The sequence below is a fragment of the Merops nubicus genome, unplaced genomic scaffold (assembly GCF_000691845.1).
Source record: "Merops nubicus isolate BGI_N331 unplaced genomic scaffold, ASM69184v1 scaffold9277, whole genome shotgun sequence".
In the NCBI taxonomy this organism is placed as follows: Eukaryota; Metazoa; Chordata; class Aves; order Coraciiformes; family Meropidae; genus Merops; species Merops nubicus.
This window is the reverse complement of record NW_008622297.1, coordinates 33,597-60,062: the sequence shown is the minus strand read 5'-3', so window position 1 is coordinate 60,062 and position 26,466 is coordinate 33,597. Positions and strand designations below refer to the sequence as shown.

The 26,466-nt window shown below is 43.5% G+C and overlaps 1 protein-coding gene across 1 annotated transcript in view; it reads left to right on the top strand.

The window, feature by feature from the left end:
* Window positions 1-26,136, top strand: part of LOC103777191 (transmembrane protein 132D-like) — a gene marked incomplete at its 5' end in the record, with an annotated part of 247,145 nt that extends 221,009 nt beyond the window's left edge. The window contains 4 exon segments of the mRNA XM_008944733.1: window positions 18,639-18,844; window positions 19,993-20,266; window positions 21,967-22,158; window positions 24,955-26,136. Of these exon segments, the coding sequence (XP_008942981.1) occupies window positions 18,639-18,844; window positions 19,993-20,266; window positions 21,967-22,158; window positions 24,955-26,136 (1,854 nt within the window).
* Between the last annotated feature and the right edge of the window lie 330 nt (window positions 26,137-26,466).

Below are 26,466 nucleotides of genomic sequence, written 5' to 3'. Positions count from 1 at the left end.
GGCTGAACCTCAGCCTGCTGATATATGCACATATGGACACGAAGATAGGGTGAGACACAGCGGAGAAGAGCCCACAGAGGAACCATATGTACCCTATAATCAACTTTTCTCTTTCCATAATGTGATTTTACATGGTGAGGCTCACCTGTGCTTCTGAAAAATAATCTGAATAATCTTAGTGAGCCCCTCATCACATCTTCCTGAGGCAGACTATCCTTATTCACATGAGGGGCAAACAAGGAGTTTAATAACTTACCTAAAAAGTCTCACAGCAAATCGCTCTTGCAGCAGTTCAGAAGGCTTTGTGGAGCCCACTGAAAGCCACACCATGCAAAGAAGTTCTCCCTCCTTCTCAGTCTTACTCTTCCTGGTAATGGGTGAGTGGCAGTCAGATATACACAACTTTTTTGCATAGGAGGTCTTGAAGTTGAGTGGAACTGAGTGGTGGCACAGGAGGGCTTCCAGCAGGAGCAGGGAGGAGGAGAGTGGTGGGACACCAGCGAGCCTTGCAATCTGCTGCTTTGAAGCTGCAGTGACAAGTGCATGACTGGCCAGCACAGGGATACCAAAAGAGCCCTGTCTCCACTCTGCTTTAAATACAAAAGGTAAGGTCTGAGCAGCTGGAATCACAGTACCCGCTGGAGCTCAGTACAATTGCAGTGACATTTAGCCCTTGTCATCAGTTGCCTACTCAGCTCACTGGTGAGATGAAAGATAAAACCAGGATGAGCTCCTGCCAGCTCTCTGTCCCAAGATCTTGGCATTAATATGCACATTTTTCCAGGGAACTTTACATACAGTTGAGCTGCCCAGTTTGGTCGTGTTGTCTGGAAACCAAGAGGAGAGAGTGGAGCTGCCCAGCTGCTCCTGGTGTCTGCAAGGTATGCCAGGGTATGCTTGTGCAGGGGCTTTGGATTAACATAAGTGAAGCACCAAAGGCTGAGCATGGCTGGCACATCATCAACAGTAAACAAACACGTGAGTGGTGTTGGGTTTTGGCCATAAGGTCTTTAGAAAAGAGCAAGTGTATCTGTGAAATGCCAGAGAAGGTCTGACAGGATGCACTGTTGTATCACTACTTGGCTCCTGTGAAGAGGTGAAACTCTTGATGTACCTGCCTAACTCTTGAGCTAGCAATTCCTTGAAGAGCCTGGCTATAAAAACTGCTCTGCTTATCTTCCTGGGAATTTCTTCAGCTGCAGAAAAAGTCATCATAACATCCTGCTAAAAAATAAGCAAAATGCTCTTTCATGTAGGTGTACGTGGAGGCCTCAGACGTCTAACACAGTTCACAAATGTGGGCACTTGTTGCCAAATAAAAAGCACCAGGCTCATGAAATGCACTTGTTTTGGCAGCTGTACTCCTCCCCTCTGGGCTGTACCTGCAAGGTAGGTGCTGCAGGTTGGCTGGTGCTGTGGTAGTAGCTCAGTAAGCACTGCTTTTGGGAAAACTGCATCCCCTGGGCTGATGTGTCTGCCCTGATTCTGAGCTTACTTAGACATGAGTGAGTCAAGAAAGAAGAGTTTATAAAAATAATTAATCTTCAGCTTGTGGCTATGTATTTGTGTGATTTGTAGCAAAATTAGAGACAGTCCAGGACTAAGTCTGCCTCGTTCAAAAAGATGATAATAATAGAATGTAAAACTTGTAATCCCTCTTTCCACTCTGTTTTTGAGAGGAGATCTTTTATTTCAGAGAGTTCATTTCTGCCAGCTCATATGTAAGAGCAACTACTCTTTCAGGGAGTAGTGCAGCTCTAATGTGTCCCTAAGCACTGCAGGAGCAAGTGAAGCTGCTGCTCAACAATTCCGTACATGTTTTCATAAATGTTTCTTTGGAGGTGAATATACCTGTCTCTGAAAGGAGACACAGATCCCTCCTGGTGCAAATCCTAGTGTTCAAAAGCCCCTTTCCTATACTTCTGAGTTTAAAACCTGTAATGGATTGGATAGACACAAGAAGAGTCTATTCATGGAGCTTCTCTGCTTCTTCCAGCCTGTGCTGGGAGAGACAAGCTGCTGCCTGGTACAGTTCTACCATTAAGCATCCAGAATTAGACCTGGGCTTTAAACAGGAGTCTGCTGGAAGAGATGCAGCTACTGAGGACACAGACCCATGCCTGCTCACTCCTATAGCTTCCATACCCTGGTGTCTCGACATGAAATCCAGCTTCACCTGGGCTTCTTCATCAGCTCTGCAACCTTGTTATTAACATCATCAGTTCCTAACGGTGGAGACCATTCAAGGCATGCCAGTACCACAGGGCAGCAGTGTTTCAGATGGAGTCTCATAATCTGGCTATTCTTTCTTCTTGGTTGGTTGAAGATACAAAAGTTCAGGACTCGCTTCAATTTAACAGTAAATAAATACATGGTATGAGTGCTTGTCAGGGTGGGAAGAGTGTGAAAGCATTTGGGAGATCAAAGCAGCATGACTCCCATCAGAGTCAATGGGGAACAAGCAGCTAAAATCTTACAAAATGCTTTCAAATTACCCTCCACCATCAATTCCTCATCCTCACTAAAACCAGCTCATGAAATGTTTTATTGAATGTGTTCCTCTTGTCATTTCTTTGAAAGTGAAAGGAAGCTCAGAGCAACTGCAGGTTCAGGGTAGCAGCAGGATCAACTGCTTTTCACTTGAGAGCCAAATGGCCCCTAGGCTGCACTTCCATGTAACCCCATTAGCTGCTACAGGGCTGACAGGTTGAGAGCTAGAGCACAGTTTGGCTTTCTCTTTGGTTATGGAGAGAAGCTGAGGTTTTCCTCATCTTATACTGACCCTGTGCATGTTTTAAGAACTGGCTTGGCTTTGCTATTAGCCCCAAGCACATCACAGCCTAAGTCATATATATCTGGTGTGTTGTCTTCTGCATTGGAAGAGCTATAGACACGAGACAGACTTCTGCTCTTACCTTGTTTACTACTGGCTCTTTTAGTACATTTATGGAATGATCTCACCTCCCAACAGCGCCGAGACTCAGTGACCAGGAACTGCAGTTCCCTATCAGAGACTGTCCTGTGACAGTCTAAACAGCTATGAATAAAACATTAATGAATGAATAAAATGAGCAGAAAGCAAACCTTTTGAGTTCAAATGGCAGAGATGAAATAGGAACTGCCTCTCTTCAGTCCTCACCTGGACCTCTATCCATTCCATGAGTGTGTTCTTTGTTTTGTAATTTTTTTCCTGAATATGTCTGCGAGAGGAAATAGTTTCTGGCCTGGCTTTTCTATTTATGCAAAGTATAGCTATTTTCATGGTTTGGCTGATTATTCTGAAAGCTTAGAGTAATGGGACTTCATCTCTAGCCCCAGAGAGCATTTGCAGATAGCATTCCCCAGCACAGGAAACCAGGGTGCCTCTGCTCCCATCTATTTAATACATTTTTTTTCCCTGAATTGTTTTGATTAAATGAAATGCAATCAATTTTCAAGCCATGGCTTGTCTTGTGCATCAGAATACTTCACAGTGACGTAATTATCACCATTAGTGCTATCAATACAGGTGAGAATAATATATTTAATGTTTTATCAGATCTTATAAGGAAAGAAGAAAGTATGAAATAACATTTACTTTGTGCACTGCAAACTTATTTAACTGCATTCTAGCGACATAAATTAGGTTGCTACAAAGACTTTAGTTCACTTCAGGTCATTCAGAGAGGTTACTGAACACTGCAGTCTGCTTTTGTCTCCTGTCTAGAAGTTCAGAAGAGCTTCAAGTGGTGGCTTTCTCATGGGTCAAGTTGTTCTGTCTGTTAGTCTGCAAAATACATCTTCCAGTACAACGAGGACGTGCTTTTGCTTTTCTGAGCAATATCAAATCTGAGGAACAAAGTTGAAATACTTGTTTCCCTTTTTGCCCAGAAACCCCACATTTCTTGTGGATAAAGTGCATGGACTACAAACAGAAGTTGTACTTTATGTATCTGAATGTACGGCTTAAAAATCACTGAACTCTTCACACTGAGCTGAAAGGATCAATATATCCTGCTATGGAAAACATTCCAGACAGTCATTTGTCTAAGCAGATCTTAAAAATTGCTGCAGATGTTAATTCTGTCCTCTTCCAGTCCCCAGTGATAATCCCTAGAGTTGGAGGGTTTCTCATTCCCTCTAGTTCAGATCCTTTTCTTCACTGCTGTCACCAGGTCAGTCGTTCTCCATCCTGTACTTAGTTGGTTTTATGAAGCTTTATACGGTGCTCTTGCCTTTCTTGAACTACATCTATTTATTTCAGACCATTTTCTACACTGTCAAGAGTATTTTGAATCCTAATCCTGCTCTCCACGGTACTTACAACCCCTCCCAGCTTCATCTGCAAATTTAATGAAATTAATTAAATGAAAATTAAATAAAATGCTTCCATTGACTTCAAGGAGCATTGGCGTGAGTCCAAACTGACTTCCATCTTTAAGCAGTGGTTCAAGTGAAATACACATATTGCTTTACAGGCCGTTTTTGGAAGGGGAAAAGACAGATGCATGCTGAATAATTCAGGGTCATCGTTGCTGACTGAGAGAGATTTAACTAATTTGTCAAAATAATGACCTTTGGTCACAGTGGGGGGCAAGTGGGTTTGGATTATTTCTGTCCCCAGAGAGGTGCTGGAGGAGCCTGGGTTTAGCTCAGCACCACTGCAGTGGGCTTGTTTAGAGAAGTAAAATGAAAGATAAGCATTACTAGCAGTGGTGTTTGCAGGTAGTGGGAGGCAGGTTAGAATGCTGATGGTATTTTGCATGGAAACTCAGTTGTCTTCCGTCATCCAGAAACTGGAGAAAGAGAAGGTTCTATTAGTGGGTCAGGTGAGGACAGAACCCCCCCGTTGCTCAGCATCCCAGCCCACGACTCCAGTGAGGAGGGATGCTCTCTCCCACTCCAATATAAACTTTGCATTCACTTTTACAGCAAGTGTTGTTTGGAAAACATTCTCTGGCATTTCAGCCTGTCCATGCTGGCTGGTGGCAGCTTTCATCTGGCACTTGTGTATTGTGGCTGCTGCTCTGCTGTTGGATCACAGTCCTGCTTATATATGCTTCTCTGCAAGTGATTTTTGGCTTATGAAGGCATGGGTCTCTTTGAGATATTTTTCATGCTTTGCTGTTGCACTGTTTTTCTCCAGTCACTCCAAGGTGTTGGCCAACTTTCCAGAGCCTGGCATGCATGCTTGAGTGTATGTACATTGCAACAGATTTTTCCTTTTTCTTCTAAGTGGTCATATTGGATATCTAAATACTTGCCAGAGGAATGGGAATAGGTTTTACCTGTGCAAACTCAGTATTATAAAGAGGACTGAGTCTTTAAGACTCTTTGAAGTCATCTTATTACCAAGATGGAAATCTCTTTGTCCTTGTTCTCTAGCTTGTAAAGCTTGTTATTGCTAAACATATTTCATCTCCGTTTCCCCGTGCTGGAGTGGCTGAAGTGCAATGTCCTTGCTCAGGATGGTGTCTGAGTTACACAAGTAATTCCAACAGCATTTGGTCATTGTTCTATTAACTATCAGCTGAAACATGGCTTAATTCAAGGAGTTGTCTGCAGATCTGTGCTATTGGGACACTGAAGTCTGAGAACACTGAAGAGTTCAGACTCCTCTCCTTTCATCTTGGCATTCTCTTCTCAATCCATTCTCCCATGCGGCTCTCACCTCTCTTAGGTCTGTGGAGATCTCAGCTCGTACCTGGCTCAGGGCAGATCAGTTCTCAGTGGTTTCCCTAATTAAAATTTATGTGTGACCCATTACTCTTTGGAAAGAAATTAGAAGAGCAGGACTCTTCTTGTTTGAGGGCAGAAGAGCTGGCCCTTTAGGGTATGATCAAAGCCTACCAGAGTCAAAGAAAAGTCTGAGGTTTGGATGAAATCCCCAGGCAGAAATATTGCATCCTTAATGCTCCAAACATTAAGGTTGTCCTGCAAAGTGTAAGGTGCTATTGTCTCTACATAATGGATGGAAAAATGGCTCTACTAAGAGGCTGGACTCTTGAGCACCCAACCCAGTTTGTTGCTGGAAGCCTAAAGACATGGCGTGCCTGTGATGCCTGTGTCATGCCATGGCCTGTGGCAAGAAGAGGCCCAAGCCTAGTGACTCTACCCAACGCTGTACTCTGTGGAGGAAGGTATGGAGCTAAATTATGTTGGCACAGCATTACGTGGGCACACAGGCATACATAACTCTACTGCTTTTAATGCTCGGCTGGTTAGGTATGTTGTAAATCTCTGGAGATCTCCCACCTTGAGGACTGGCATGCACATAGCCCAGGTGCACCTTCCACAGGTGCATCCAGGAAGGCTTGGCAGAGGAGCCAGCATCACCAGGGCTTCCCAGTTCCATGTGGCTGCCTTCACCACGCTCCTGTCTTCCCTCCTTGATGGCTATTTTTGTCAAGAACATGGGCCAAATTTTATAATCCATTTGCAAATGTCAAAGTGTCATTTCTGAGTCTTCGGGAACCACCTGTTGGTGCAGCACAAGCTGCATAATTAGAACTGACAATCCCTGTCTAGAGATTTCTTGGAAACTGGAAAAATGAGAATGTTGTCAAAAAAATAGCAATGCTTCCAGTCTGCAGTGCAGTGATGGAGATGAAAGATGAGTGATTCCAAGGAGGCAGAGAACACATCAGCCCGGTGCCTTTTTCTGACTAGTTTAGAAGTCCAAAATAGTCTTTAAGGACTTATATTTCTCTTGTAGCCTTAAAGAAAATGCATTTTTAGCTGGCTTCACTGTTTCTCTCTGTTTACTGGACCAAACCTGTAGCAAGTTTCATGTGCTTAAAGCCACAGCAAGGGTGGTAATTCCTTTTGCATCGGCTGATGCAGAAGAATTTTTATATTTTATTCATATTTTAGATTTTTTACAAAATTTCCATAAAATTATGATAATCCTTTAAAAGAAGATCTTAATTTTTTTCTAACAGAGAAAAAAACCATATTTATTTAGAGGTAGTATTGAATCATACTGTGTTTTCAGTCCTGAGTAGCAGATACAAACCTCAGAATGCAATATGAGTTTTTTGCAGGTGGACAGTGACTTCAGTGCCCTTTAGTGCTCACATTTCAGAGCAGAAACTAGTCAGCTGGAGATGTAGGGATTTCTCCACAGGGGTTGTTTAAAAGATCTATTTGTACCAACTGTCATCTTGGCTGACACTTTGGGGATTGAACTGAGGACCTCCTGAGTTAGGAGCTCAATCTGAAATAGGGGAGCTAAATCACATGGCTTGCTGAGCTAGGGGATCTTGCACTGTGTGCAGCAGGGTGTGTGGAGGAGCTGCAATCTTTTCCAGCCCACCTACGCCCCCAAAAGCTTCATATGTGTCACAGTGGTTGGAATTTGCTCATGAAATAGAGCTTTCCTTTGCACTTGTGCAATAGATCAAAAACGACCTGGTAAGGATAGATGACAAATGACTGGAAGTGTTTCTCAGGATAACTAAGAGGAAAAACAGGAGTTCTTTAGGAAGACAGACTTGTTAACATAATTGTAATATATGTGATGGTGGCACCAAAAAAGAAAACTCAACAGAGCCAGTGGAAATACCGTACTATGCAAATATTGCAGAGGTGCAGACTGTCCAATCCTTGCGTCTGCCTATGTGATTCTACCTAGAAAAATCAAAGGTATCACAGCTACTGAAGGCACCAGAAGCTGTGAGGGTGGCAGCAGTGCCAGTAGCAGAAGTGTGGTGGTCCCTCAGGTAGTGGGGTCAGGGGAACTCCTGGCTGCAAGTCCAGGGTCTGCCCTGGTTTTGAGTAACAGGGCACTGCAGTAAGAGAACCATGAGATTTGGGGATTCATTTCTTGACTGGGTCACAAATGTTCTGTCAAGCCTTAGGCATGTGATTTGATCTCTGTGTGATTCAGCTCTTTCTTTCAAGCAGTAATAAGTCTGTTTTCTTACCTTGGTTACATATCATAAAGAGCTTGGTGAATGGAACATCACTGGGTATCGGGGGCCTTATCTCCTCTGTGACTATAAAGTGTTGGTACAATATGTTAATGAAACATTTTTAGGAGGAAGAAGTGTTTGGATTTGTTGATTATCAAAGGGGAGTGATCTCCACATTGCAGAAACCTGCCTCACTGAGGAGTAACCTGCTGGAAGGCCACAGCAAAGCAAGATGTGGGATCCTCCGTGGTGGATCCCTGGCACACTCACCCCAAACAGGGAGGGAGAATTCAGAGACGTGTTCATCTGGGACAAACCAAGGACTCGAGTGTGTATGGGAGAGAAGTTTCCCCAATTAGGAAAGACTTAGTAAACAGTTGGTGTTCCAGTCTAGCTGTGCTACCAGCACATCTCCAGCTGTGAGACAAGGATGAGCCTTGGTCTCTGTGGGATGACAAGGACACAGATTGCTGCAGTAAGAAGGGACATTTTGGGAGACAACAGTATTTTAGCAAAACAATTCTTTTAGCACTGATCTTCCAGCTATAAGGTTGTTGTTCTAGCAGGACCTGGGAACGACACACGTCATTTCTGTGGTCAGCATATGAGGGCATAAAGCACATACCTGGTAAATTCATCTGGATATAGTTTTATTGCTTCACATAGTCCAAAACCGTGTAAAATCAGTAAATATTATGGTAGCTGACAGAAATATTTTTGGCCATATGTGAATGAAAGAAATGCAGTGAAAAAAACTTGATGCCTTCAGCTGAATTTGCATGCTGGGTCACCTGTGGAACAGAAAGGACTTGGCAGAGATTTTAGTTTCCTATAGACAAGGGGAGTATAAAATAATCTGGATCTGACAATTAGATGCTTTGCACACCTAGTTTTACTGTCGTGATGATTACAGACAAACCCCAAGTTCCTGGCTGGAGGTTAGTGGTGGTGCTTGGTGTGGTAGTGTGGGTCGGTGTCTCGGTGTGCTGGGTGGGACCGCCAGCGCTCCTGCCCCAGCCCTGGGGGTGCTCAGCGTCTCCTGAAGTCCTTCAGCTGCCCTGTGAGATTTATAGGAGTTGTGTGAGCTATTTTGCCTCCCTGTGTATTCTGTTAGGTGTATCCTCCACACAGTTCTGCCTTGTTTTCCTCTTAGCTGCTCCCAAAGGTGGCAGCTCTCACACCCAGCACAAGCAGCCCTTGGAACCGGCTCATTCAGGCTGGGTGTATCTCAGTTACCTTCCTCTCCCCAGCATTGCTTCACTGAGGATCTGACAAAGCCAGAAGACTGGCCAGCCCCTTTACATCTTGGTTTTAGTGTTTAGCCCGTCCAATTTGTCACATTCTTCATTGGCTCTGCTTCACTTGCAAGTCAGGTATTTATTACCCAGAGACAAAACAAGCAGCCTACGTGTCTCCTTTCTTTTCACAAGTGTGAAGCAAAGTTGTTCTACTGTCATTACTCCTCTTTAAGCTTTACTGGAGGGAGGAGAGAAATGTCATTCTCGGTTTAGTAATGAGAAATTTGGGGTAGTGGATGTGTTCATCATTCTTCTCCCACTTCACTTGGCTGACTGCAGTGAGTGATAGAGCATGCATGTGGTTCTCGGATCCAGAGAGAAATAGGAAGATGTAACTTAATTAACGTAGGCAAGAAAGTGTTGTCACATTCATTACAAACAATTGTGGCTTTTAAAACCTAAAGCACGAGGTGGTGGGTTGAGTCCAGCAGCTCTCTGGCTAGTCGTCAGACAGTACTTGCCTGTCTGAAGCTCTCCTATGTGACAGCGCTGACGCTCCCGGGTCCTGCTGCTGCAGAGGAGCAGACACTGAAACCGTCTCCTTCTCTTGCTTATCCTGAGCTGGCAGGATTGCTGCTCGCTGAATACCAAGAGCAGCAGGTGGGCAGGAAGTGGCCACCTTCCTTTTCCAGCTGGAAAGCAGGAATTGCAGCCTAGCCAAGAGCAAAGGAGGGATGGCCATGGCAGCAAAGGCAGTGGAGAACAGCAGGAGGGAGTAGAGCCGTTTGGTTTCTCTTCGGATTGCCTGTTTGCCAGGGAGAGGGTTTCACCCTGTGCCACCTCCCACAGAACTGGATTGTGTGGCTGTGACCAACTGCTGGTGGAGGTGAGAAAAGTGAAGGACTGTCCTCTAACTTCAGATCAGTGTTAAGCAACAGAAAGATGTACTTGTGTAACCCTAGCACCTGAGCTCGCTCTTGTTTCTTATAGATTAAGCTTTGCAAAATCCCTGTAAAACAAGGGGATAGGATCCTCATTTTACAGATACATCAAAGGCAGATTAAAACCCAGATTCTTAAAGAGATTTAAGCACCAAACTCCCCTTGAGTTCACTGGGAATTAACACTTCAATACCCTTGAGAGTATGGATCTCAGTAAATTACACGCAGCCATCTAATAAGCATGTGATGGAGTTGGGAATTGATCCCAGACTTTCAGAAAGGTTGTTCTGCACCTTTACTTTTCTTCCTGCAAAGGAGAATAGCACTATTCGTTGTACTGAAGCTACTCCACATTTCATGTGATTCCTTTTAATTGAGCAGTTTTGTTGTGATGGTTTTGTTTTGATTTGTGACCCCAGTTGATTATGGCTTATTGGGGAAAATTTGGCTGAATATATTCAGTCAGAATTTGGAGTTCTCTAAAACAGCTTCATGCAATGATGCTAATTTCCCTGTAATCTCATCTCTGACAGAAAAAGGAAGAAAAGGATGCTAGCAGGTTCCTGTTATGTCAAAGAAACATCTTGTTTTGACATTTCCAAAATGAAATGTTTTGATTTTTTCCTTTTAAAGTAACTTTTTCCTTGATGCTATGGTATTTTTACATAATTTTAATCATTTGAAATTGAAATGAAACTGAATTTCATGACCCAAAAATGAAACTAAGTGTAGGTGTCTTGAAAGGCCTCCTGAAATTAAACATTTACCCTGCAGGCAACTCCACTGCCAGTCCCATGGGAGAGAGGGGCCACTCAGCAGCAGGAACACCTCCTCTCCAGTTGGCTCCTGGCTGTGCCCAGCCCAGTGGTTGAATGTGGACAAGGAAAAAGCTCTTTGCAGACTGCATGCAGCCCTTAGGCAGGTCCTAGATCATGGGTGAGGATGGTGTGTACGTGGACTTAGGAGTGTGTCCACAAATCACTGCATGGCAGCTGCTTTTCTCTCACTACATCCTTGAAAACTGAATAGGTTCTGTGCAAATCCACTGCACAGAGGTAAATGTGGCTGTTCTTAGTGGTGGAAATGAGTGCAAAAGCAACAAGGGAAAAATCATCAAAATCTCACACACTAAATCTAGATTTAAAAAAAAAAAAAAAGATGACTACTGAGGGGAGACTTTTAATGAGGGGATTTGTCAGTTAATAACACCAACACATTGCAAACATTGTGTCAGATCCATAATGTTCACAAAGGAAGTATTAAACTTGTGGCTAGGATTGGATGTTTGCCCAGAATTTGAAGTCCTTTTAAAATGTGCCATTGTGTATTTCACTCAGGTATATCTTGCTGAGGATTTTATATTGCTGTTTGCCACAAAGCTATAGAACAAACTAAAAAAAAATGTTAGAAATTAATTGGTATCAGAGTTCTCTTCATCAATAGGCTCTGTGATGTGCTTCAGGTGGATTAGTGCAGTAAAAAACATTTTCATTTGCACAGGGCTCTGCTAATCTATTTATTGCTGATCTTCCTCTGAATCAGTGTTAGGTGTGCTTCTATCATGGCACTAAGGAGATGCCTGACATCAACAGCTTGGAAACAAGCTCTTAAGAGCCTTAGAAACTAAGGGAGATGTTTGTCACTGGGTAAAAAAAGCAGCTATAGTTGTGGATCTCAGTATTTTTTGGTTATCATGCTGCAGTAGGAAAACCCCTGCAGAAAAGTGTGGAGACGTTGAAGGTGTGGACCTTCAAAGTTCAGAGAACCCTCTGGTTATTCTCAGTCTGCAGAGTTCAGATGTGTCACTTGATACTTCCTCTAAAAAAAGCAAAACCCTTCTGCCCAGAGCAGAGAGCCAGGTCTGAAGGAATCATGAGGTTTGAAGCCTTGTGAACACAGCTCATATTTACCAACTTTGAAAGGGGATTTTCAGATTTTGGCAGATATTTCAATACTTACAGTCAAAATTCAAAATATTTAAAATGAAGAAGGCCTTATGCAACATAAATCCCCCTAAATGGGGAAAGCTGTCAAAGTGATGCTAGATTTAAACTCTCTCTGCAATCCAATCACTGGGGTTCAAGCCAAGTCATTCTTCTTTCAGCAGCTTGGGATGTTTACCCTGCTGAGCATGCGAGTCACTGGGTAACTGAGGAACACAAAAAGCATCCCTGAACTTGATGTGATACCCATTTCCCTTTACTGGTTCTGGAGAAAAAAACAAAGAAAATCTTTCTTTTCTCTGCGACACAGGAGGTACTTGAATTATTCCTCAAGAGCAGCTGTTCAGTGGTTGTTCCTAATTCCAGCAGCATCCCGTGTGGTTAACAGATCTGCTGCTGCCACCAGATCTGTGGATGGTGATTTCTTGACCTCAGGGTCCTCACAGAATCCCAGACTCAGACAGGTCCCTACTCAAGACATATAGTGGGCTTAGGGCTGATCTACCCCCTGTGCTGCTGCTTCATTATTGTAATTTGTCTCTGCCTTGCCTAATTTCAGGCTGGATTCAGTTATCACAGTAATGAATCTCACTCCAACGCCTCAGGTTAAGAGTGGGTGATTAAAGGTGACTCCACCTCCCCCAGGTCATTTATAAGTGACTTATAGAGCTAATAATGGCCTCATCCTTTTGTACCTTGGTACACAGCTTGTGTTCTGGAGTCTTTTATAGCTCAAATGAGCTGCTTTTGCTTATTTATTTCCCTCCTCATTCATTTTTAATGGTTATAGGAGACTCCCCCATTCTTCTTCTGACAGCAGTGATTTAGGCAGGACTCATTAACATAACTTACATTACTAAATATCGCCATTTATGCTGGGAGACCAAGGAAAATATGTGCAGTGCTAAATCAGAAGAGATCCCACGAGCTTGCCAAGGTGGCAGGGCTGTGTTTGAAGTGTATATTATAAAGGGAGAGTGCTTGTATGGGGGAGGGATTGCTTACAGGAACTTGGAGTGGGGATGGAGTCCCAGAGTGTTTCCAATATACAGATTTTATGTGGAAATATCAGAGATTTACTTGCCTAATTGGCCACCCTTGAAATGCCTAAACCAGAACTGCTCTAGGTACATCTTATTTTCAAAGACTTATTAGCTGTGACTTTGTAAGAGTTCCAACAGAATTACTCTAGCAGAAAAGCAGTTTCCTGTGAGGGTTTTACCATTTTCCCATGGGAATGTAATAATGATAATGAGGTGGGGAAAGACTGTTGCAGCTCTTTCTGAGGGCTAACAGTGAAATGCTGGGTGTCTCTTCTGGGAGTTATGATGTACGTTCCCCTTTCCCTCCCTCCCATTACATCTTTGGATTCTATTCAGCCTAAAGCTAACAGAGATTTTATGGGACCAAAGGAATAGTCAGCCACGCAAATTCATATCTGCCATAGACAACCTCTGCAAATGGGTAATGGGAGAAGCAGTAAATCCTTTTAGGAAAGGGCTGGGAACAATGTTGACTGGAGAAAACTGGATGCAGGAGGACGTGTGATAGGGATCACGTGTGGTTTGTGAGTGGCCTCATTGTTTCTTTCCATGGTTTTCCCAGGCTGGCTGAAGTCCTGCTACTACAAGGCTTCAAAGAGTTCAGTGTTTTCTTCCACAGGTAGTCTAGCAAACTGTGAAATGAAATAAGAGAAATTAATTAAAACTAATTTTTCTTGCTTGTGATCCCACCCGAAGAGCATACAGAATGTGGGGTGTTTTAAAAGATAGCACTGACTTCTTCTCATATTAACACAAAAAGGCTTTTTAAGTAAGCACAAAATCCTGCCTCCTTTTCTGGTCAAGATTTATCTCCCAGGGAAGCAGTTCTGTACTGAGGTGATACAGCAGCAGCACTTTCACACCTGCAAGGCCACCAGCTGAGTTTTGGGCTCGGTTTTGGGGTAACCAATGTAGAGAGCTGCACGTGGGGCTGAGGAACAGGTTTTCAGTGAGGGTTTTGTGGTAGGAAGCAGCAGTGACTTTGCCTCTGTTCCCGTTTCTGACAATAGGACCAGGAGTTTGAATTAAATGCAGTGCTGAGCACATTTGAAATCTTCCACTTTGCACATTTTGTAGCAGTGATGATTGAACTCGACATCCAGCTTGCCAGAAGCTCCGTGTTTGGTATGTACATGGTGCACTTAGAAATCTCATTCCTAATTCTGTGCTGAGCTGGCAATAAGGGACCTCTGACCTCTGCTGCCCTGGCACACGGAGATTAGATATGTGTGTGTGACTCAGGGGAAGCTGTCGGAGTTCTCCACTGATGGAACAAAAAGAGGTGGAGCTGCAGGAGCCAAATGAAACCCAAAGCACTTTTATAACCTACTAAGTTCATGCCCAAAAAAGCCATTGAAACCCCAGTTCCCTCAAGAGATAAAAGTCCCCTGTATTGAGAGAATTTCTGGAGCATCTCGTGAGCACTAAGTACAGCCTCCCTTAATTAATGGAAGGCAGCTCCGCATAGATGTGTGAAAAGCTCTGGTGACATAAAGGCTTTAGCAAGGGAGCACAGCACCAGAAGGGTTTAATGGCATTATAATGTCCTTGAATTACAGTGGCCACACCACAGAGAGATATATTCCAGCAGTAGTACGTTAGCAGTAAAAATCTACTCTTTCTCTCAAGCCCCCATCACCTTTACTGAAAACTGGAGCTGCCATCCCTGAGGTACCAAAACTCCAGGGTGGGTGGGAAGGAAAAGGAGATACGGGTGGGACTCACCAGATTTTGAAAAGAAAACAAATTGGTTTTCCTTACAAATCATTCACCTTGCTCCAGCCCCTTTGTAGTTCCTATTGCATTTTATGATGTGTTTAATAGTTTTCTGAAACCTGTCTGTTTGGGGACCGAGCTTTTGCAACCTTGTAATTCCCGTAATACCTGTTGGGGAGCCGTGTGTTGGTTCAGTACAGAGCCTGAAGTTTCCATCCTCACACACACAGACGTCTGAGGCTGTGTGCAGTTGCTTATTCCTGCCATTAATAAACTTGAACCTCGGCCATTTCTGGTGTGTGTGGCCAGGCGTGCAAAGCAAGAGCTGTAGGACAGGAGGGAGGCTTGGGAGTTAAAGGCTGTTGGTATGAATTAACGCTAAAGAAAAGGATCTGCTTGACAGACTGAGGAATTGAAATCCGTTCCAGACTGCACAGGAGACCTGCAGGCTCAGAAAAGGAAGTGGCAGCAGAAGCTTCTCTGTGCTGCCCCCACCAACGTCCACGTGGAGAAGCCACCCAAGGGGGGACCTGCTCACTCCTCCTGCCCAGACCCCACCAGCTGCTGAGCTGTCTCTGATGGGTCCTTGCTCATGTGCAGATTTGTCCTCAGGGGCTCAGCTGAGTCCCATCGAACTCATTCCACAAAATAGTTACTCATTCCCAGCAAACAGGTTAGAGAACTCCATCTCAAAAGGGAGAGAGAAGCTTGATTTGTCTTTTTTCTTTCTTGATTTTTTCTTTTGAGTCTTTCTCTCGTGCTGGAAGATGAATGGTTTGGACGTGTCTGCAGTAACACAGGCTTGGCGAATCCGCCTTCCCATTGATGACCTGTTTTGGAATGTCCTGGCTTGATTTATGAAAATGTACTGTATTTTGCACCATGTTTTGATGTTGCTCTGTTAGGACTGCATGCACACTGCAGCAGAACAGTGATGCTTATTCATTCCAACAGTGAAGGGCTGGCTGTGAACTGAATGAGCTCATAGTTGTTGCCACTTACAGAAGGGGAAACAGGAGCGGGTTGCCCAAGCCTAGTCATTCTTTTCCTGACCATCAGTTTGGTTTATAAATCATAATCTTGAAAGCACAAGGTCATGTTATTTGTCTAATCATTCATATTGTGGGGTTTTTAGATTCTTTGTTTAACTCTCTCTTTCTGTAGTAAACTCTGATAAAGTTGGAACTCAGGTCTGTTTGCCTGCCAGATTTTCTTTCTCTTGTTATTGCTCAAGCAGTAACAAAATTTAAATTTAAAATCTGAGAGTCCGATTCTCATCTCTTACTAGCATCATTCAGCAGTTACCTCATTGCCTGGGAGAGTCTCAGCCTTGTTCCTGCCCCTGCATGCTGAACTGCTCTTCACAGAACAGCAAAATCCTACATGTGCTTCAAAGGACAGCAAAGCTTTAGCCTGGATGGAGGAGGTTTGGGAGGTCCCCTGCCCAAAGCCCTCTTGTCAGTGCAGAGCAGAGGGCGTGCAGGGGAGGCAGGAGAGGTCTGCTGGGGAGCAGAGCTCCAGGGCCTCAGCTCTCTGCTCTGCAGAGGACACCACGGTGGTTTGGAAATGTCTCACAACTGTGATTTCCACACTGCAGGACCCAGAAGTTTACCTCTTACCTTAAATCACTCAGAAATTGTTTCAGTCCCAGGTTGATCAGCCATGGAGGCATTTAATTGCCTAATGTGTTAACTAGGTATGGTATGAGTTGTTGCTAGCTGGAAGCAGAGGTGGTGAGGATGTCACCTGAAAGCTATTCCCTGGCCCCATGCACCACTAAAGAAAATCCTTGTCTCCATGCCCTTGTGCAGTGATCCAGCCTGCAGACCACAGAGACAAGTGAAGGGCCTCAGGGCCATCAGCCCTCAGGCTGAATGTTTTCCTTGGGGCCACTTTGTCTTCAGCTTTCATCTGTCCCCTGTCAGGTGGAAATCCAGCACTTTGAGACTCTGCCCAGCTTTTCTTCCCAGGGAAAAGAGGAAAGGTGAAAGCAGCAGAGGGAGGATAACTCCCCATAGAGAGTGGTCTGGTTTGGGAAGGAACAGCACTTACAGTACAAGAAAGCAACAGGGATAAGCACAGTGCCAGCAAGGAGGAAGATGATTTCCACTTAGGGAAGCAAGATACCCCATGGGGCAGGAGACGGAGCAGATGGACCTGGCACTACCTGCAGGTTTCCTGACTTCCCACCTGCCAGACAGGCTATCAGATGTTTCAGGTAGGAACTACAATGGTGTTCTTGCCCTGAAAATATTGCACTCCCATTAATGGGCCTTCTGCAAGGATGCAAGAAGAGCATCTGCTCTCTGGCTGCTGCCCAGACGTGCTGCTCCCAGCAGGGGCTTGTGCTGATGGCTTCAGCCTTCCCTAGAGCCATTCCTGCAGGCTCCCAGGAAGCTTCTCCCAGAATCCTTGGGACTTGTCTGTGCTGTGTTTGCCTTGCATACTCCTGTGCTTTGAGGCTTTTTTGACAGCCACTAGGTTTTCTTGCTGTGCAGCACAATGAGATTGGATCCTGACAGGAGCCATTAAGAGCTAGTGTGAAAAATGCTAACATGAGAATGTCCCGAAAAACATAATTCAGCCTGTAAATAAACTCGTTACTTCCCTGCTGAAACCAATGGCAACTATAAGATTTTGATCTTAGAACAGACATTGCTTGCAAGAGAGACGTTGCAAGAGTCATGATAACCTTTTTTGGTACATTACCTAGGCTCAGACAAGCAAGGATGGAAATGGATTGGCTGTGGATCTGTCTGTAAGAGTGGTGGTTGTTGTTTAAAGATAATAATATTATGAATGCAAATTTTCCCACAAAAGCTGGTGATATTTAAATATGATTTAAATTCATTTAGCATTTAAACAGAAAAGTAGAAAACGGCATTAAATTCAGATGAGGGTGAGACTATGCATTCTGGAGTTTGAAATATTAAATACATCTTCAGAATGGAATAGAAGGTCTGATTGGTAATGGATTGTGAAAAGAGTTCAGGGTTTTAATAGATCATTCTTTCAGATCATCAGCACATTAAAGTGGTAGTTAATAAATTATTTGACGTTTACATTTACTCATATATTTTAACTAGCTGTAATGAACAAGCCCTGTCAGCTCACCTAGATCCTTGCAGTTGCTGTTAAATTGCTTGAGTGAGATTTAGTAACTCAGTAATATTGATGGCCAGAGCTGGTGGATGAATGAAGTGACATCAGGACTAACCTGAGCAGGACATCGTGTGAGACCTTTGCCAGGCTTGCAGCAGAGGTGAAGCTGTTTGGCCCCAGTGAACACCACTGGGCATCAGTGAACTCCTCCCTGTGATTAATTTTTGGTTGATGTGATCACCCCATGCCCTGGCACCTGTAACAAGACTCCTGAAGAGCCCTTTGTCCCAGTTCAAAGTTGACTAGGGAAATTTGTCCCCTAGTCAACTGTGTATCCAGGCAGGTCCCTGCTCCTCCCCACAGGTATGTGGTATTCCTTGGGCTGCACACAAAACAGAGGAGGACAGTAGAGTCTGACTGAGCTTTGGGGAAAGGAGCAGAATCTTCTTTCAGTGTCATTTCAGTAGGACTAAACTAGTGTTGGAGAAGGAATTAAGGACAGAAAGGAGCTGTTCTTTCATCTTAGATTATACTGGAAATGTTTATAGCAGAAAAAGCCTGCCTGTTAAAATTATGCCAAATTATACAGGCTATTAAGGGCACGCCAGGCACCTCTCTTATTATTCCTGGTTGTCCTCTGAACTTGGAGCTAGTTTAAACCAATATCCTTTCTCTTCTTCCCACTCACTTTCCCAGCATGTGGTGTACTTTATAATTTGTGAAGAGACTCATTAAATTTTTTTTTTCTTTCTCCCTTTTTCAGGTTTCTGACAGATGTGACTATGTCTTTGTCAATGGGAAGGAAATGAAAGGCAAAGTGAATGTCATAGTTAATTTCACTTACCAGCATCTGAGTGCCCCTTTAGAAATGACAGTCTGGGTTCCTCGTCTCCCGCTGCAGATAGAGGTCTCTGACACAGAACTAAATCAGATCAAGGGGTGGAGAGTCCCCATCATCTCTAATAAGAGGTAGGTTTCATTAGAAGATGTTCATTCTGTGCTGTGCACTTGCCAAAGACCTGTCAGGGCCAGTGGATCTGAACATGCTCATTTGGCCTTAATGCAATTCCAGTGTAAATTTGAAGGTCATCAGACATTTATTCAATAGGCTCCTGCACTGGACTTACCAGGGAAATGGAAATTGCAGGTTGCACGAGCCCACGTTGGAAATCATTTTCCTTTCATAGCTCCAGTGACTGAGATGGAAAGAGCCAGTTGGTCAAGTTAGGCAGGATCAACCATGAGGCAGCAGGAGACATCAGCAAGGACCAGCTCTGGCCAGGCTGATCCGTCTCCAGCCTGGTTCCTAGGTCCTGCCAGTTAATTTATTCATTGTTAATGGTCACAGTTAGTACTTACCTGTTTCATATCACTGTAGGGTCCTGTGGCAGCGATCAGTGTCCCAAAGTCAGGACGCTGATTGACCAGGGATTTAAAGACACTATCCATGCCCACAGGTCAGTGGAATGTGAACAACAGGACAGAGAATAGATACAGGCATCTGTTTTTATCTAGACATTTTATCTGTTGACAGTGTTGTTGAGAACAAGAACAGAAAATGGCTAAAGTAGATACTTCTTACCTGTGAAGACATCATTTATTATCAGGTTTCTGTTCATGTCACAGCAAAGAGATGGGAAGTTTAATGGAGGTGTGATTTCAACCTGAATGCCATACAGGAAGGGATGTGTGTGTAAGTGCAGACAGAGGAGATTTCCATGGCACCACAAAGATGTTTATGGGAAGATCCAGGAAAAAAAAAAAAACTATGTTAAGGTCCTGAAAGTAAGGAATTAACATGGAAAATAACTAGAGACATTTGGAGAGGACAGCGTGTCAGCAAAGCTAGCAAGCCAGTTGGTGATTTCAGCAGCTGTTTTGGTGATCTGGGGAGCTTGGTTGTCTCAACCATGAACATGGGCAATAAGATAGAAGTGAGGGAACCAGACTGCTTTCAGAAATGCACTGAAGGAAGCAGCTTCAGCAGAGCAATGCAAGGGGGAAGAGGTCCCTTGTTCCAGCAACTAGGCTGCAGATTTCTGTCAGCAGTAGCTCTCCTGTTGCAAGCTCTCCCATCACCACTTTAAATTAATTTTTTACTCTTGGTGTCCTCCCAGACCAGCCAGGGACAGTGATGATGAAGAAGAGGATGAACGTAAGGGAAGAGGCTGTGCCCTTCAGTACCAGCACGCCATGGTGCGAGTTCTGACACAGTTTGTGGCCGAAGCCTCAGACCCTGGGGGCCAGCTGAGCTATTTACTGGGTTCTGACTGGCAGGTTGACATTACTGACCTGGTGAGTGACTTCATGCAGGTGGAGGAGCCAAGAATTGCTAAGCTACAGGACGGACAGGTTTTGATTGGGCAAGAGCTTGGAATGACGACAATCCAGGTAGGGAAAATTAATTGCTTACTCCTTTTTCTCCACTAACCTATAACTCTGGGAACTGAGGTTCTGCTGAGGTGTACAGCAGCTTCTTGTGTTAGCAACACAAATTGAAACCATAAATTTTTGAATGGAGCAGAATTGCAGCAAGGACTGAAAGCCACAGGAAAGATGATTTTCTCTTCTTATCTTGCACCCCAAAGTCCGTAGATGGCACTTATAGTAAATTTAGCCCAGCCTGTGTACTTGGAGGCTGTTTCTGATTATTATTGTCTAAGGCTTTTTTTGACCCTGGAAGGCAGTGTATGGGCTAGCACAAGGCATGAATTAGTGAAACAGCTCAGTCTTCTCAAAGCCTACAGTGACAGAACAAAGGGTAAGGTAAAAATTAACTAGTGCTGGTTGAGGAACGGAGACTGGAATGAGTCCCATGGGATCAAATCCCTGCAGACCTTGCAAGCCCAAGCAGTGTGTTACAAAATAGAAATGTTAGGGTACATTTCAGAATATGCATAAAGCAGTAATTGGTACTTCTAGAATGATGTTAAAAGACCAACCGATTAGTGACAACCAAACTATGTTCTCCAGGGATGGAGATTTAATTTGGTGAGTGTCAGCCAATACGGCCAAGAATACAGCCTATAAATACCACTGTATACGTGGTATGCTGAAGTAATTCACCTAAACTTATGCAGCTTTACATGTATAGTTCTTGCCAAGAAACACTGGCCTGGAAAGTGGAGTCCCAGAAGAAAAGAGAAAAAAAAAAAAAAAGAAGAGATTAATCCAGTGATACTACAGAGTAGAAAACATGTTAACAAGTACTTCAACAGGAGAAAAAATCCAGCTCTCCAAACATGTTCATCATCCCAAGCTGTCAAGGCAGAAAACCACCACACCTGTCAATAACACAGGGCTGCAGAAAGGGAGTCTGAGATTCTGACTTTCTGCAAAATCTGTAAAGATTTTCTGAATGGCTTTCCAAAGCTCTGGGACTTACAGTGCTCCTCTAAATGCACATAAAACTGTGGAAAGAAAAATCCAAGGGTAGGAGGCTGAGAGCAAGTTATATTTAAAGGATATCTGTTATAAACTGCTTCTAAAATGCTTTGTACTCTGTATGGATCATTAGATTCAACATGCTTGCTAATGAGCATCTTTGGATGTCATGTATCAGTGCACTGACCTCTGTGCACATTTTTTTTTAACAAAAACAAGCTTTCTGTCAATTTTGTATATACCATTTAAGTACCATGAGTGTTTATTGTAGCAATACATTAGTTTGCTTTCTGCAGGGGAGAAGTAAACGCCATTTGTTCTGTGGATTTTATATAAATCTACTGATTGCATTTTATATATGCTACGTAAAGCCATGATCATTAATAAAACGATTGCATTTCACATAAGGATTAAATTTACACATAGTTAATTTATCTGAAAGAGATGCAGTCAGCATGGCACAGAGGTGATGGTGTAGCTGAGTAGAATGATGTTGGTGAAAGATGCCGTAAGCACCCAATTATTGGGGAAGAGTTATAAAATGTGACTAGCTGCTTTTTAGTCATATTTCAATGTCATCCATCTGCTAAGAGTAATTCTTCCCATTGACATAAATTCCATGCCTCAGTATTACAGTAGCTCCATGTAGCTATTTGGCTTCGTTCTGTGCAAGATGGCTGTTGCTAACTTCAATTTTTTCTTTTCAGATATTGTCCCCCCTTTCAGATGCTATCTTGGCTGAGAAGACGGTGACAGTTCTGGATGAGAAGGTGACAATAACTGACCTGGGAGTGCAGCTGGTGACTGGACTGTCACTCTCTCTGCAGCTCAGCCCAGGAAGCAATAAGGCCATCTTTGCTACAGCAGTGGCACAAGAGCTGCTCCAGTCTCCAAAGCAGGTACATGTTCTGTGGGAAAGAGGGACAACACTCTCATTCACTACACCCAACCTTATAACCTGATGGGATCAAGCAGATTTTTATTAATAACATGCTAATAAAACAGTTCCCTTATGGGCAGTTTTTTTCTGAAGGCCACCAGGTGCTCTAACAGAAAACCAAAAGTGGCACCATGTCTAAATAACAGCAGTCCCCTTACACACACACCCACCCCTCTTCTGCCCCATCCAGCACCTACTAGATCACAGGACATATTACCAACTTGATTGCCAAGTTCAGCCCCCCACCACAGGCAACCAAAGCAACCCTTTAAGCACATCTTTAAATGAGAAGTGTTTTGCATCGTGCCAAACTCTTCTTCCTTTAGTTGCTTCCTGTGAGCATTTTAAGAAGTTAGGGAATATCCCTTTCATTCTGATTCATTGCTAAAATATGAATCAGCATCATTGACTCATTTCCTGATTCATGATTTCATAAACCAAGTTTTGTTTCCTTGTTATTCTTAGTCCCTATGTTAGGGAACCAGCAGCTACCAAGGGCTTTGGGACTATGCTGTGTCCCTGTCAGTCTGTGCTTAATATTTGTCCTTGTGCTTCTACCTATACTTGAAGTGTAAAACTTTTTTTCAACCCAAGTTCATCAGTCTGGGACTTACATCAAGGATGCACTGTGCTCTTAAAGCTTAAACGTGTTCTGAGCTTCAAAGGTAAATGATCATGGCATGCACTTTTGAAATCTGGCCAACTGTTGAGATGCTTTAATTCATTATAGAGTCTTATCCTTGGGAGGCATGGTGAGAAATAATGCAGAACGGCTGCCTTTATAGGGTGATAAAAATCAGGCTCCCATAGTCTTCCAGGAGTTAAGAAATCAATGCCAGGCAGCTAGAAATAAGGGCAGTGAGCTAATCCATTGCTGACATGGGGAGCTAAACCACCTACCTGGAAATCAGCCCAAAAGCTGGGGTTGATGGCATTTTGTCCCAGTATGCTGCCCAACAGTGACATTTCAGTTCCCAGAAATGGAGTCTAGGTGAGGCCCTCTTTGGATGCAGAGGTGCAGTCAGAGCAACATTGGCCCAGTCTTAAACCAGCGAGGAAGAGGTGCACCTCCCAGCCTTCAAGGACTGACTGTTTTGAAAGGCATCTGGTTCCTTCCATTGCTCAGTATGTGATTTTCAGAGCACACTCCCTCTAATCAAAGCGATGCAAAATTACCAAATGATTATGCAGCTTTAAGCAACACAGTGGGAGGATGAGAGTTGATGACACAAATTCTATGCGGCCTTCAAGAAATATCCAAAGATTAATAAACACAAAGCCAGGATTTATGATAGTGTCAGCAAAGTCTTAGGGCTCTGTCCTGAAATAGAGAGGGAAGTAAATCTCCCATTGAAGCAAGGGGAGCTTTATGGCTGGGAGGATTTCAGAATCAGGCCACTAGATTATGCACGATACAATCCCAAAAGACTGGAGGCTGATTCTCCAGGATCTGAGCAGGTGAACGTCTGTGTGCTAGAAACAATTTAAAAGATAATAATACATATTTATTCTCTGTGTATATATTGAATTAGAATGTAAACAAATTCAGAACAAAATACATACCAAAACGTCTGTTTGACAAATGGCCCATTTAAAGGAACAAGACTTTTAGAATCATGCTTTCCACAAGTATGGTCATTAATCTGTTGGTTGGGTGTTTGTCTGTCTGTCAGGCTCTTTCTCAGAGCAGGGTGATCCTGACTCTTACCAGACAAGAGCGCACCTCATTTTAGACACCAAAGAGTCCACTCGTCAAGCCAAGAGTCTTTCTGGTGTGGATTCTCCAATGTCTAATAAGGTGCTAGTACCCCAGCCAAAACAGAGCCTGTCAGACCATAAGAAGCAGGAATTAGTCCAGGAGAGTAATGTAAATTTTGTCTGTAGATGCCTGATGTATAATTGCCAAGATTTTTTCAGGTAGCACAACAATTTTCAATAGTCCTTTGAGAGTCCTTAGAGGATGTGATTTTGAGAAATGGGAGCACATGTTTTCTGAAACCTGAGAATACTTTAAATGTTTCAAGTTAGAAAGCAAAAGGCAGGGTGCCCAGGAGTGCTGCACCATTACACACATGTAAGTACAGCATTAGTACTCAAGTCTGACCCATTTACATTCCATAAGCCTCCACACACTCTGAAGTATACAACCCGCATTGCTGTGACACAAGATTAAACTTTATTATTGTCTTGCTTTTGATTGCTAACAAGCATGAAAATTACCCTGGCTATTTCCTAAAGAAGCAACTGATTGCTTCCCTCTGCTTGTACAAAACACTTATTTAATTTGAGAGACAAAAATCAAGGACTGAAGGTATGGAGCCATGTATGGACCTGCTTGCTATATTAGGGATTTTTTAACATGTGTTGTGTGTAATAAGAGGAGACTTTGTATTTTAAGCAGTTTAGAAATAATGTAATTTTTTTTTCCATTTAAATATACAACAGTAAATGATCTCAGTCGCTGGTAATGCTTTCTGACATGCAATTTATTATGGTGCTGAAGCAGAATCTGCAGAGCCCAGGGGATACAGCTCCTTTAAGCACCTTTGGGGAAACAAATCTTATTACCAATGAGTGTTTTAAACTAGTATTTCTTTTCACATTTTGCAAGATACTAATTTTCTTGCTCTCCCTTTTTATTTCTTTTCTGGTTGTAAATGGTATATGGATCTTTTGAGGAGGGGGGAACAGAGCAGGACAGAACATTGTTCCCTCAGCATTTATTCTGAGTGTGTATTTGTTTTGTATATTATAGGAAGCAGCCATCAGCTGCTGGATCCAGTTCAGTGATGGGTCTGTCATGCCCCTGGATGTTTACGACTCCAAAGACTTCTCCTTGTCAGCTACATCTCTGGATGAGGAGGTTGTCTCCATTCACCATGACCCCAAATTCAAGTGGCCTGTGATTGCTGCAGAGACGGAAGGCCAGGGGACACTGGTGAAGGTGGAGATGGTTATCAGTGAATCGTGCCAGAAATCCAAAAGGAAGAGCATCCTCGCTGTTGGAAGCGGTAGCATTAAAGTGAAGTTTGGGCAGAGCGATGCCAACCCTAACGTCAGTGACAGTAAACACAGGGGTGCTGGTGGCCACCTAGAAAATCATGCCAGTGGCCGGCGTCAGAAAACCACTTTGCAGGAAAGAGGTGGGCTCGATGGCCAGTATTACAGCTCCTCAATGGGCCAGGAGCAAGGCAGAGGAACCACCACTCAAAGGTCCATCTTAAGTAAAAAAGAAGACAGAGAAAGCCTCCTGGATGATGACAGTCATCTGCAGAACATCCCCATAGATTTCACAAGCTTCCCTGCACAGGTGGACCTGCCAAGAAACAATGGAGACTTGGAAGAGAGTGACCTAGTCCAGACCCCCAGGGGACTCAGCGATCTGGAGATAGGGATGTATGCTCTTCTGGGAGTCTTTTGCCTGGCAATTCTGGTCTTCCTTATCAATTGTGTCACTTTTGCTTTGAAGTACAGAAACAAACAAGTTCCCTTTGAAGAACAAGAAGGCATGAGCCACTCTCATGACTGGGTTGGGCTGAGCAACAGGACAGAACTTCTGGAGAACCACATAAATTTCTCATCCCAACAAGATGAACGTATCACAGCCATTGACAGAGGAGTGGACTATGAAGAGAGCAAATATCTCCTCAACACAAACGCCGCCAAAAATATTAATGGACAAAATTTCAGGTCTACTGAGTCCACATTCACTGAAGGGAAAGAACAGAAAAGTGAACCTACTACTTCTCCTACCTCTAAGAGGAAACGGGTTAAATTCACCACCTTTACCACCATCTCCTCTGATGATGGCTGTCCCACTGTCAATTCAATCTTGATGAGTAGCGAGGATGACATTAAATGGGTCTGCCAGGACATGGACCTGGGGGAGTGCAAAGAACTTAAAAACTATATGGAGAGATTACATGAAAATGTGTAATGAGACACATAAAGACTTTTTTGTTTGGTTTGTTAATTTGTTTGTTTTTTTCACTCACCTTCTGCCTTTAATTTTGGGTAGTGGGGCAAAACGTTCTATTGATAACAAGAATCAGCTGGTGGATAACTCAATGGAGCCCCAAGAAGCCACCCAAAAGCAGCTGGGAGAGCAGAGATCCTGGACAGCTCTTAAAATTCAAGTCTTTTCTGTGCTCAGAGATGGAAGTGAGAGAGATGTGTGTGGGTTTTTTGATGCATGGTAACATGAAAAAAAATCTTAGCAAAATAATATGGTCTCAATCTCTGAGCTTTCCCAGGAAATCAATAAATA